The 14,456-nt window shown below is 41.9% G+C and overlaps 1 protein-coding gene across 1 annotated transcript in view; it reads left to right on the forward strand.

Annotated features, from left to right (window-relative positions):
• Positions 1–3,012, forward strand: part of zfhx4 (zinc finger homeobox 4) — an 87,180-nt gene extending 84,168 nt beyond the window's left edge. Inside the window, 1 exon segment of the mRNA XM_030398886.1 lies at positions 2–3,012. Within this exon segment, the coding sequence (XP_030254746.1) occupies positions 2–218 (217 nt within the window). The 3' untranslated portion in view covers positions 219–3,012.
• The last annotated feature ends 11,444 nt before the right edge of the window (positions 3,013–14,456 follow it).

Genomic DNA, 14,456 nt, shown 5'->3' on the forward strand with positions numbered 1-14,456 from the left:
CCCCCCCCCTCTCCTCACCTTCAACGGTTACCTCAACTTCCTGCAGCACCTCAGGGGTTCCAACCTCACTACCCACCGAGAGTTGTTCAGATGAGTCTGACAATGAGCTAAGCCAGAAGCTGGATGACTTAGATAACGCGTTGGAAGTCAAGGCTAAGTCCGCCTCTGGCCTAGACGCGAGCTTCAGTAGTATCAGAATGGATATGTTCAGTGTGTAGGAGTGACAAAAGGATCCCTTGCTTAAAGAAAAAAAATAAGACTTTTTAAACTGCAGTTCCAAAGTTTCTCTTAACCCAAAAAATTACAGTACCAAATGATTGACTCAGGATTGTTTTTCCCATATTGATATGCTGGCAAGATATTGATTGATTTTTGTTATGGACAGAACTGTTGCAGATGCTTGACTGAGCTTATATTGTATACAAAAACATGGAGTAGGAAAAAATCCCACAGGCTCCCTTGGGGGGCTTGTTTCAAGCCAAAAACTCTCACGATAGCAAATTGCACCTCAGCTGGATTGTTTTCCAAATGCTAGCATGTACTGTATGGGATGACGATCCAGAACCCTCAAAGAGAATCTCTCTTAGTTTAGATAGGTGTAATTCAGTAGCTTTAAATTCTCAGGTCAGAACATAACATTTCTCATTTGTTAAAGCAGCAACAAGCCTGGGTACACTTGGCTTATAACCAAAACATGTCAAGCTTTATCGGACGCATTTCCTTGATGTGTATAGAGTACCAAGAGACAATATTACTGTTACAGTGGACGATGTGCATATCCTTTTAGTTTTGCCCTACAAAGACAGTATGGTTTTGCCACTGAGGGAATTTAGAATGGTGAAGTAAATGTGTATGATGCCCCTGTGTTTGCCAGTTTGTATTACAACAAGCTGTATCTATTTCCCACCCCATTTTTTCTTGTAGTATATACTAATCTGTGCCAACTCTTACCCTTTCACTTTTACCTCTGCTCACACCCTTTTTCTGAAGAGGTAATAACTCTAGTTTTGATAGACTCTCGGATTATGTGAATATAACATTTTTCATTTGTGAATTGCTGTACTGTTACGGTACCTGCTTGTGTCTGGACTATAGTGCACTTATTTTGTTTTTATTTGTCTTTTTATTATTTGATTAGGCCATATGTTAATTTAATAGATTTTTTTCTGTTTGTATGTATGTATGTATGTTTGTGTTTTAATTATTATTTGTGTCTATTGCAGCAGCATATTGGTCCATATTTGTTACAGGATTGATGCCTAACAATCTAGAGACCTATTTAACAATTGGTGCATCCATGAAAGCAGTACTGTATACTTGAAACTGTTAAGGTACAAGTTGGTCACAATGTTAAAAAAGGTATGATCATTTGCTATACATTTGCAAATATGCTGCTTTAAAAGGGGGACAACAGCATTTTTGTTGTATATTAAAAGCATTTTCATGTACTTGTAGGACTTAAAACAGTGTTAGACCTATACGCAGCCATTTAGTGCATAGGTTTCACGTCCTCCCATCAATTCTCTGGGCACTTCTGATGATCTACAGTTAAAGTCAACATTTTAATTTTTCCACATTTAGTGATTTCAACATTGCAAAGTATTACCTTACAAAGTTTTGCTGCTACTGTGTGTAATGTTATTTTGCTTGCCATAAATTCTCTCAACTTTCTACCAGACATAATACTGATCCATTAATTGCTTTGCTTTGCTATTTTTTATTTTTATTTTGTTATTTTGCTGTGGAACTAAGAATGTGAAAGCTGTCAAAGGGTGTTCAATTTTTTACGAATCACTTTCTAGTTTGGTAATTGAAACCAATGTGATTCATTCCAAAGTAACAGAAGGCTATTTGTATGAAAGAAAAAGGCTTGTGAACAAAGAAAGCTAAGCTGTTGTACATATTCGTAGTTGGCTGTGCATGGTACAAATTTATTAATATGAAGAAATGCAAAAATGTATTGCTTTTGGTATTTCCTATTCTGAGATGAGCAAGTAGCATGTAATGCAACTGTTTGACAGGTTAAATCAAATCATGCTTAGTTATTGTTTCAAACAATGAAATCAAGTAACATTTCCTCTTATGTTTTATTATTGTAAAGGTGTTTTTTTTTTCAAAGTTTTAAAGCAAAATGTCAGTTTTTAATTTTCTGCGTGAGCTTTTTAAATGTCATTATTTGGATTTTTAGTATTTTAACATTTACTTTAATCCTGAAGACACTTTTCGATTGTGTTTCATAAGAGACATCCTGGCCTCCCAAGGTGCAATTCTGCCATTGTACAAACATGAGCGACTGTCCTGATTCCAAAGGCTTTCACAACTCTGGCTTTTTGCCTTTCCCCCACTCTGTGGCTCAGCATTAAAAGACTGAACTGTCAGCTAGCATCATGTGCTAAGATGTTAGCATCAGACAGGACGCTTTCCACACCAAGGACTGGTAAAAGCTAACAAACCAACAAAAAGGATGGTCCAACAATATAACTGTACATAGATATTGCAACTGCACAGCAGCCAAAAAGAAAAAAAAAAGAACTTTTTAAAAAAAAAAAAAAAAAATGGATGGATTGTGTCATGTTTATGGGGACAGCCTTCAAAAGGTTGAAATTGGAATTGTTCTTCTGGATGTCAAAGGGATTTTCATGGCGCAATCATATCCTACACAATATGTACTCTTCAACATCTGGGTTACATAGGAAATGCACCCTGAGGTTTTAATAAGAAGAAGCCCCTATGGCTAAAACTTTAAATAAACTAAACCAAAAATGTTATTGATGTTTTATATATAGAGAGTAGTCGCATTAGTTTTTGTTACTGTACTGTTTGAGGTCTCAACTGTACCGTATCACGGTAATAACATGGTTTTGAAACCTTTTTTTTATTTTGTCACAGACCTGTTGTCATAGTTGAAATGACGTTTATTGTAGATGGTATTTGAACAACTTCTGGAAATAGTTCATCAAGTATGTTTGTTGCTCATTGTTGTGATACATTAAAAACTGTATCTGCAAACCAGTTTAGTCTCATCAAATATTTTTTTACATCATCTTCACTCCTTTAGTTCTGACAACATATTTATGTTATTATGAAGTTCTACTGGCTTGTCGTTTACATATACGATCCATAGCTTTTTGCATTTAACTCAGTTATACACCAAATACACCCCATGTTGACAACAACACTTAAAATATGTCATATATTTCATTTATATTGTCATTTTATATGGCCAAGCTATATTGTGGTTTGATTAGACAATGTTGAAACATTTTGACAGTGATGTAGAATGTACACAGGTTTACCCAGTACAATGTAAATGACAGCTTTATTAATGCTGCTGAAATGGCCAATGCAGCTCTAGATAAGCTTTTTAGACAAGTGGGTAATGTACCATAAATTTAGCATCTTTTGTTTAAATGTAGTCTTTTATACTACACTTTCACTTATGGCACATCAAAAACTGTTCAAGTATACCTATGTCACACTGTTGACAAAACATTATTGTGTTGACATCCCTCTGATAATTGTCATTCCGGTCACCGACAGGCCGAAATTCTAAATCATATAATGGGTATTTCCTATCATTATGCTATTTGTGGTAATCTGACTCTAAGCAGATGCAGGGGATTATGTTTGAAAGTGTCTGCTAATCTGGATCTGATCAGGTGCAGCTCTAGACCCCTCCTATTAATGAGGACGAGTCCACAATAATATATCGCAGCCATGGATAAACAGACGTACGGCCACAACAGAGCGAAGAGCCTAACATTAGTAATGTTGATTCTGTCATTACGGGTGCTTAAGGCCTGTGCTGATGTGTAGAACAAAGGGTGCACCGTTGGAAAAGGAGCCACAGCACCGGACTCTTTAGACAGATAAATGAGAAAATGTCTTTTATGCTGCATACTATATACTGCTTTTAAAATTCTATTAAGAAGCAAAATGCACGCCGGTGTGAGACAGAAGGGTGACATTTTAGATCTAAGGTCAACAGATGCTGTCACATTAAAAATTGCACCTCAGGAACACCTAAACACAATACATCACACCCTGCCAGCGAGACGTGTCAGACACCAGTGTCAGGGTCACGGAGAAAGCCGACATTCACAAGTCGTTAAATCCACCTAATGAAATTTCACAAGGGCAGCAAAAAATGAAGGGGAAGATGAGGATCTTTTCACTCCCTCAGAATCGGTTGTGGCCTTTATTGTTTCGCTTAACACACTTCAGTGTGCAGCGAAACAGCCGCGACATGTAAAAGCCTCAAAAACAGCTTTTTTCTCCCCCTTTCTGACTTCAACCCTCGCCCTTGACGAATGTGCTCGGCTCACAGGGTGCAACTGTTCTGCTGAATGGCCCTTTCCTGTTGCTCACCCCTAAAGCGCAGGCGGTTGCCGAGGTAGGGCTCCCCCCCGCCATATTATGGGATTGAATTGCGTTTGACCTTTGTGGAGAACAATGGCTGAAGGCCTTTCATTTTTCTGGCCTTCTCAGCGCCTGGAAGAAGGACCTCTTTACTTTGTGTTTTTCACTGTGGTCCGCCAGTAATTCACGAGCCGGATGACAGGGTGATCTATGCTCAGTGAATGTGTGTGTGTGTGTGCGTGTGTGTGTTTTTGTACATTTTCACGAGTGTATTGTTTGCCAATTCTTACCTATATCTACTGAAATGACTCTTTATAGGCCAAACTAAATATAAAACCTTAAAAAAAAGAGAACCATTTTGATGTGACCGTATTTTCGTGGCCACCCAATTCTGCTACCTAACAGCACTGTCCTCGAGTAAAAAGGCCCGCTGAAGAGAAGAGTGGTTCATAGCAGTTCAGACACAGCTTTGCTAAAGAGGCCGCAGCAGTGAGCGGTCTTGCCCTGAATACACGATAAAAGGTTTACTGTAAATTCTAAATGGCGTTTTCTGCAACCCATACATCACTCATGACCATTAGGTTCCACCCTCACTGCACAGTGCACCCTTCCAGCCACAGCTTTCCAGATGATACAGTATGGAGGCTGCGGTTCAGGCAGATCTGCCTTTGAATAGCCTGCAGCCAATGGATTTTCTCTGGATAATACAATGTTTGGGACAGAGAGGCAGGGATTAGTCCAGACGGATACATCCACCACCCCCCACATGCCCAATCTAATTAGACTGGAATCAGTTTAAGATGAAAGCAAGCCCTAGCATCACTGCACTAAATACTGGAATTAGTATTCCCCGCATGGGAATTTAATGACGGAGACTGAAAATCCAATCACATTCACTCCCAGTTTAGCCCCTCATGCATTGGGCCTGGACAATGACGAAACGAAAGAACAACAGCAATGATTTGTCTGTCAATAGATATTGACCAGCATCACATCTGAGGCCACTTGCGTATCGGCGTTACTATGTTGTCATCGTTTAACGAGGATAAACAGCTCATAATCAGATATTTAGACAGTCTGTTTCTGATGTAAACCTTTGTCACGTTCTGACTCTTCCGGGGGCCGTAACACAAATGAATCACAACAGGAAAAGGAAGACAGACGCCCATAGTTTCTGTGTTCCTTGTGTTTACAAGTATGTATTCTATGGAATACAAATCATAGGTGAATGTGCAAATGCACCCGCGTTCCAGGCCTCAATATTGTGTTTTTAAGAGTTCACCTTATTTTGCGGTAAAAGGAGGACTTTGCTTGTCCTCGCTCATTTGTTCTTCTTACTTCCAAGGCTGCATCTGCTCATGAAATCCTCTAACAGGCATTGGTGAGGTTAGTTATTAATCAGCTCCTTACATCGAAGCCCTGATTGCTGCAGCGGAATTGAAACTGTCAAATTATTGCTATCAGGCAGACGGCATCAGATCCTTTTTAGTTTTCTATTATCTTACAGACTTTGAGCCCACATTCGCCGATAAAACAGAACACATTCCGCAGCACACATCCTTATGAAACATCCTCACAGTCTCTTGACTTTATCTTGCCCTTATTATTATTATTTCCCCGCCTAAGTATATGCAGTCAAGGGAACTCTATTTTAAAACCGCTAAAATGCGAGCCATATTTCAGCGTCAGGTTGGTGATTAACGGCACAGACCTGAAATAACTCCGGCACCTGGGTTCCACCGCACATCTCCTACACCTGCGCTTCATCCACCAAAGCATTACACCTGAGAAATCAGGAAGCCATTGTCCCCCGTGCACAAATACTCAACATGAAATCTTATTATTTATTGCTGGCTGTATTTGGAGGCATACGCCAAAACAGAACCTGTTGTTTTTCTGCTAACAGGTGTAATGAAACTCTCCAACTCGTCCAACAACTGATTCTGCAAAACTTCGCTACTTTCTGGCCCCCAGGAGGAAATTGAGTGTGCTTTTTTAGCAAATGAGGAGATAAATATTGTTTGCGCAGTTGGCAGCACTGCATCAGTGGGGACGAGGACACAACATTAGGCGACAAAAGGCAAAATTCTTGTAGCGATGCGTCCTTTAAGATGGGAAATAAACATTAACAGCATTTTCTCTGAATAACCCCGGTGTCAACAAAGGCCACACACAAGTAACATATGAAAAAGGCAATCTATTTTCTTTCTATATATCTTTCTTTTGGCCTTCCTGCTTTTGGTGTTTACTGCTGCAATACCTCATTTCTGAGGTACAAAAGGAAAGAAAGAAGGTGAGGAAAATGGAGGGGGCAGGAGTACACCTGCCTTATTATTGCCTTGTGGATGAAGGATACAATCACTGCTGGCATTTCTACAAGACACACAGCCAACTAACACGTATTTTAAAGTGAAAGAGAAGGAGGCGGAGGTGTGAGGGAGAAAGGGAGGCAGGCCCGGGAGGGAAAGAAAAAGAGACGCAGACAGACAGGCCAACGGGCTGACAGAGACTGAGTGTCAGGGACAGAGAGAAAGAGAGAGGGAGGGAGAAAAGAAAGTAGGTGATATAGACAGCAAAATGAGCAGGTGATAGAAGTGAAGTAAGAGTGAGAGCAGGAGAGAAAGAAAAGGAGGGGCAAACCTGAGAGAAATCAAACATGGGCTCTGTGCAGCAGAGGTACGTCGGCAAACGAGCATGTTATGGCAGCCCGCTGGGACTTCCCCGGCAGATCGTTTGTGCTGTTTCCCAATCTGTTCTGAGGAGCGGCACAGCCCCACAAGGGGACGTGTGAAGGCGTCAAGATGGGATTGCTTAAGACAGATGAAACAAGGTGTTTTTTGATGCCATCTCGAGCGGACAAAAGCCTGATTTCCTGTTTTGCCTGTGACACAAAGGGTGCTGTGTAGTTTGTTGAACAGTTCAAGGCTTTTTGTTGTCAGGGCTGTAAATAACTAAACACATGAGAGGTGAAGTTACAGAGGTTCTGGATCCACACGCCGAAAACTGCAAAATATGTGTCACATTTCCTCCCCCACCCTCACCCCCACCCTTTTTTTTTTTTTGTTGCATTCGTAATGCCTTAACACCTGTAACAAACAAACAATATTACAGTTATCTCATCAGCTCCTTACATATTTTCCACCAGTGTGAAATTAACTCGTAGAAGTGAATATTCTGGCACACGCCCATTTAAGTCTGGATGGCTGCAGCTTTCTTTACATTCACTGGACCCCTGAAACAATGCCATAGTAACAGAGATCAAAGTGTCAGGCTTCGTAATATTGCTTTACATTTTAAAGGGCGCTGAGCAGCCAGGCTAAGGTTTTTACAAGGCGTGCTGAGTCGTTGGGGAAATAAGGGCGCAATGGAGGAGGGAATGAAGGAATTTTAGGGGGTGATGGGATATGTCTCACTCTTTGTTCGCGCGTGCGCGCGCACACACACACACACACACGCTCATACACTGAAATCATACCATGTGCAGCGGAAGAGCGGGCGGTGAGGAAATAGAAGCTAAATATAAAGTGACACGCTGCATTCCCCAGGTCATTCACAGGCCCCGCACCAAATCACAATGCTCCACGGCTCGTCGTTTATCACGCACACAAGCCTCAGACTTTTTTCGCCGAGAAAATTATAAAGTGGCCAAATAAGCATTGCCTCGTAATTTACAGAATCACTGATGAAGGGGTGAGGAGTTGCACCGACGTCAAATTGGCTCCGATGCGGGGCATACTCACGGCCCTCTTTGCGTATCAACTCAACATCCTGGCAGGAACATTTGTAACAAAAAGCTTTTTTAATGTTTAAATGAAAATTTTAATGAGGCCCTGTGTTGCTTTCCCTTTCGAGTCTTTAAGAGCCCTCTAAATCATTAAAACGTGCTCTTTCTTTGATTTCAAGGTCATTTGAAGAAATAAGGCAGCCTTAAGTGGCCCTCGGACCAAAAGTGGCCTATATGCCAAAGACCGCAAATGAATGTAGCCTAATGCTTTTTAATTTGCATTCATCTTTAAAAACACAGAAGAGCCATCTCCAAGTTATAATAGGCTGAGATGGCAGTTGGAGGCCCTCTAGTCATTAGTAGCAATGCAGCTCCTTGAAAATGAAGGCCTCTCTCATCTTGTTTTAACTTAAGCCCATTACTACAAAGATACATTAGGCTGCCGTCCATCGCCTATTTGTCTGTGTACAATATTTCCGTCTGGCTGTGTCTGCGCTCACGTACACGCATGGGTTCACCTTCCCCTTCCCTCAGCCCCCCATGAGTGCGAACACATGCAACACAGCCATTCAGACGAAACACATGCGCGGAAACAAAAGGCGACAGAGACGGGGACCTTAGGAGGAGACGACATGCATTGTTTGTTTAATCGCGTGTTATGAGATGACTCTGTAATTATGTTGTCATCTGCCCGCTTCCACGCGGCAAAAAAACTGGGCCGCCACTGCATGCCTCTCTCCTCGCTCATAATTCCACACTTCAAGCTCTAACGGTCAAAAGCGAGATTGTGTCTTTTTTTCCCTTCTTTTTCTTCTTCCAGTCTTTCATCTTTATTCCGTTTTTTCCTTTTCATTACAAACACCACTGTATGTAGACTGAGACTGTTTTTTGTTATTTTTATTTTTATTTTTATTTTGGAGCAGTCACATAAAGCCTGTTTGACGGGCACTGTGTGTTAACTCCCGGTGCATATGAGTGTAAGGCAACAGATGAACAGTTTTTATGTACTATATTGAACTGATGAGACAGCAAATAACAGTGTGTCCTATTAAACACAGCAAGATGGTTCTCTCTTCTTTTCTCTCACCCCCCCCATCCTTCCCTTTCAATTTTGCTCCACGTTTCCTTCTCCTCTCTGTTCCATTTCCTCGCCATTCTTTTTCCTCTTCCTTTATCTGTGTATGTGTGCCTCTCTCTCTCTCTCTCTCTCTCTCTGTGTTCCCTTTTCCCCCTTTCTCTCTCTCTCTCTGTGAGGATAGGTGGTGTGTGTCTGTGAAGAAAAAAGAAAAAGAAAAAAAAAAACCCGAACATCTCCAGTGAAATTGGTTTTCGCTGGAGAAACTGATGGATCACTCTGTGTTCCTGACAGGAGTAGGGGGATTGTTTATGCCACGCGGACAAATACATGTATACACACATACGTGCGCACACATATGCAGGGGCAAGAGGACGGTGGGGGGGGGGATTGTTTATGCCGGAGCAGAATTAATTTCTGTGAGCTCTGGATTGCTGTTTATGGGAAAATACACTTTTAAGCTGTGGGAGATGTGTAATCTAGATTGTAGCATTCCCAACAATGAATTATGGTTTGGGAGGCAACAGCTGCAGCAGCCTTCCCCCTCAACCTCCATTTCCTCCAGCACACACACACGCAGAGAGAGAGAAACACACACCCACACAGATTAGTAGCAAAATGTTGCTGCTTTTAAAATCAAATGACTTCATATGGCCTGGCACGTCCACACACACACACACACACACACACATCTGACTGTAAACTGGTTAACGGCAGTGACATGCATGAAACAGCTTGTCATAAAGTGTTTGATTATGTTGTATATCGATGTAGAAAGAAAATAAAAATGCGAGTTTCTCAGAGCCAGCGTGTGACTGTGAGCGCCTATATTTTAAATCTGCATTGTTAAAAAAAAAAGTCCAAACAGAGGATGTGTTTCCCTCTCCATCCTGCGCCACAATAATCTTTCCTTTAACACCAGTAACCTCTAAGTGAGAAATTATTCCATTACCACCAATCTCTCCTCCTCCTCCTCCTCCTCCTCCTCCTCCTCATCCTCTTCCTGCTGCTGCTCTTCCTCCACGAACACCCGCGCGTAGTGGTGCTACACACACTCCGTGAATGATGGAGGAGAGGCTTGCTTTTGTTATTATTGCAGTGTCTAAGGCGGCACTGGCGAAAGCGCGCGCACAAAAAAGGTCGACACCTCGCACCATCGCTATTCAGATGCTTGCTCGGATCACACGCGAGCTGTGAGACATCATTTAGATGCATTTACGAGCATTTATTTAGACAAGACTTGCTGGGAAATGCCTCTTCACAGCTTCGCGGTTTCCAAAATCTTCTATGCACTGCTCGTCAGCACAGACACACACATCACATGCTTCAAATTCTTACAAATTCCTCTGATAATTAGATACATACACAGTAATATAACATATATATATATATTTATGATAATGAAAACAGTTCTGTTTGTAAAGTTTAATTATGTTCGATTTGAAACTAAGTCTTGTGGATCTGAGTTTAAAAAAAAAGAAAAAAAAAAACAAGTACTCAAGGATCAATGAACAGGTGAATTAGTTTTATATTTTCTGATAGCGTATGATGAGCAGTAAAAACTGTATATCAGTTTACAACCAAATGTGCCTCCACTGCCTTGAAGGAGTCGGTCTCAAGTAAAAGACATCCATGCGTGTCATGACTGACGAGGGCCACAATTATAGACCACAATGATAGAAATTAGCCATTCTAAACATATAACGTCCGGTGCAGTCAACTTGTACTGGTGTGTGTGTTGGAAATCACATTTTTTTATTCCGAGATTGAATTCATTCCCTGTGTCTTTTTTTTGTTCTTTTTTTTTTGTTCACAGTTTTTATCAGCGCTCATGCAATAACTCGAGCGGAGATGGAGCAAATGTATTCCACCCATATGTATGAACGAATGAATGAATATGATTACCAAGTCTTGGACCTTCTCAAGGACAAAGTGCTGGGTTCTTTGTGTGCATGTGTGTGTGTGTGTGTGTGTGTGTATGTGGTCGTGTCCTGTTGACAGCCTTGTGTGTGTGTGTGTGTGTGTTATTTGTTGTATAATGCATTTTAAAAGCAGTGTTCACCTCTGTCTGTGTCTCAGCTCAGCGTGTACACATTTAGTTTTGATTTTCAAATTTTTCGCACATTATACTTTTATTATCCGTGTGTGTTTATGTGCAATTAAAGATCCAGATAGTGTATGTGTGTCCTCTAGGACTCCGTGCCGCTTGTTGTGGTGTAATGGCAATCTACTTCCTCCCACCGTGCACACAGGACACACACACACACACGCACGCACACACACACATCTTTCCCTGTTCTCTCCCCTCACCTCCTCGACTGTCACATTCAAATGCAGCCGTTTGCAGGTGACGTACCCAGGAAATGTTGTCCTGTAATTGTGCTGCTCTGTCTTCCGGTGGTGAGGTAGCCGGTGGCTTGCCGCCTGCCTGCCTGCATGCCTGCGACACACCAGAATTACCAGCTGAGGGGAGAGAGGGATGAAGGGAAGAGAGGAGGGGTACCATTAAAATGCAAAATCACCACTGTGGTGCAGTGCAGTGCCTCGCTCCCTCACTCTTTCTCTGAGGCAGCCATCTTATGATGGAACGAGTATGTGTTTGATGGTGTGTGAATGTGTGTCCGTTTGTGCCTGTGTGTGTGCGCGTGTGTGTGCGCGCATGCATCTATATGTCTGTGTGTTTGATAGAGTGTAGAGTCAAGCGGCGGCGAGGAATGGTGAGATGGCGTGGGGTTGGCAGGCGGGTTTGCGTGCGCGAGTGTGTGTGTGTGTGTGTGCGAGGCAGGGGTGATAAATCAGAGCTAGGTAAAGGCTTTTTAATGCAGCGGACCCCTCTCCCAGCCTCCATCTTCTGTCAGGGCTCAGTAAAAGATGAGAGCCCCCTGGGGAACAGCACTAGCCCGCAGCATAGCAGGACTACGCCGCAGGTCACACACACACACACACACACACACACACGTAAACGCACACACAGGGGCCTGACGCATAGCCACTGACTAGGCCTTGTGAATGAGTGAATACATGAATAACTGAATCTATTGAATGCATGAATATATAAATAAAACTTTACACAGGAGCCACGTTTATTGATGAACACCCTCCCTCCCCAAATAAATGTGTTTTTCAAATGATTTCCAAATGAATTCCTAAATGATTTATGGCCGGTGATATTGCATTTATATCAGAGAAAATATTTTTCGTCGCAAACAGAATGGATATTTGGTTCATTTCTGCTCGTGCTCCTAGGGTCAAGCAGCCTTTGTCGATGATGTGCCTTGAGTCTTGAAGCAGCCCCAAGTTTCAGGGGGCCGGATATGAAAAATATGTGGAATTTGCCGACATCTGACAATACTTAGTCGGCAATATATCTCCTGTCTGATAGAAAAATGTGTTCTGAATTGCAGATACACTCTCTCCTCTGGCATACCTTTTTAATTTGACTTTGAGGGAAAACACGCCGGGGCTCCCAGATAGACAAGCCGAGATATGACTGCTGAATGTTGTGTAGGCCTTTGTGGATGGGGCAGACAGGACTCCAGCAGCTTGGCGCACAAGACGAGCACAAGCACTCGAGAACATAATACTTGACAACGAGCCCAGAGTGTCAGTTAGCCCTACAGAGAGAAGTCTGGCATGTTTGTGAAGAGGATGAAAACAGAGACTATGAAAATGCCAGAGAGCTGATTCTGAGTTAGAAATTCAGGAGAAATCTGGGGCCTCAATTTATGCCTTTTTTTTTTTTTTTTATAACTCTGTCTAGTTATTGAACAATCTAGCATTACTTCCCGGAGGAGGGCACTGCGCATTCGCCAAACCACGGACGTCTTAATCTTGGAGAATGGATGATTATAGAAATTGGTTTTATTTCATGGATTTACTTGAAATGATGTAAAGAAAAGAAAAAAAAAAAACACCAGACTGTAATGTGAGGCACAGACCAACAGGCACAGGCTGTCTTTTGTATATTACGCCACACTATACTTGACCCTGCTCTAACAGGGTCGCTTTTGGTATGCATATATATTAATTTGGTAGGCGCTACAGGAATATAAATGAATAATTTAGTTGACATGGTCCCACTCGGAACAATCCTCTTAGTATGGCTTAACGCTCCACATATTAGGCTAAACCACCACACATGAATTGTCTGGCAGTGACTGAGAGTCATATCTTAACCTCAACCAAATATTAGGGAATTACATTATAAGCAGACATGGCAGCTGATTATTATGAAGAGTGCCACACACAAGAGAAATTGAAGCTGCGCCACATACAGAAAGTATACAGTATTACCCCTCATCAGCCAGTGATCCCTTCATTACTATGCAGACCGGTGGGAACCTCAGTGATCTCCAATGTCTCTGACATTTCTTTTCTTTTCTTCTTTTGGTCTGAAATGTGCCTTGAGACAAAGAAAAAAATGAACTTTTTCTGTGGATTTCACACAGGCACAAGAAGTTAGCATAGCAATTAATAAGCTAACGGACTGATCAATAGCCTATAGAGCTCTGTATATAATTTTTTTGCCAAGTGAAAAGTCTGAGGGCATTTCGAGCTAACGTTGGTAGCATGCTAGCTGAGTAACAAGAGTGCGTTCATATGTCTTTTAACACAACATTTCATAAAACCGGCTATGCACCGGCTAACAACCTCCTCACCTATTTGTCACCATGCATTATTGGTCCTGTCTTGGTGTTGATAATGCTCCATGCAGATATAAAAACAGAGTAAATGAATGCTGCAGGCAGTGATAATTGGGCCCTCCCACACCCATGTGTTTTCAGGATGTGTGGTTGCTATGGCCTTGTTGCCAACATCAACATGAATCGGTCAACGCAGCTCTGAAGTTTTATTTGCACTGAAGTAGATCTGTTCAACCTGTGCAGAGAAAAAGTACAATATAGTATAGAAAATTTCCCTTCCTGTGACCACTAGATGGCGTTTCGATGCGATTATTGTTTAATTACTCAACATGTGAGGTTTGGGGCACGTGCAGTTCGGGTTACAGCAACTAAAAAGTGGAGCCATAAATATCTTCTCACCACAAACGTCTAGGGTCAAGGCCGAATTTGAAATAGATTTGGTTAACTATGGTAGGGAGTACAATGTGATTATATAGCCAAAAATTTGCCCAACATTCAAAATGGCTGACTTCCTGTGGTGTTTATGTCATGGCCCCAAGAGACTTTTTTGTGGATCTAGGTTTGATACACATGTGTGTCAAGTTTCATACATTTAGGTAAAAGGTTGCGGCAGGGGCTGCTTTTTAGGGGCACTAGTGAGATTCACCAATGTGCA

The sequence above is a fragment of the Sparus aurata genome, chromosome 19 (assembly GCF_900880675.1).
Source record: "Sparus aurata chromosome 19, fSpaAur1.1, whole genome shotgun sequence".
Taxonomy (NCBI): Eukaryota; Metazoa; Chordata; class Actinopteri; order Spariformes; family Sparidae; genus Sparus; species Sparus aurata.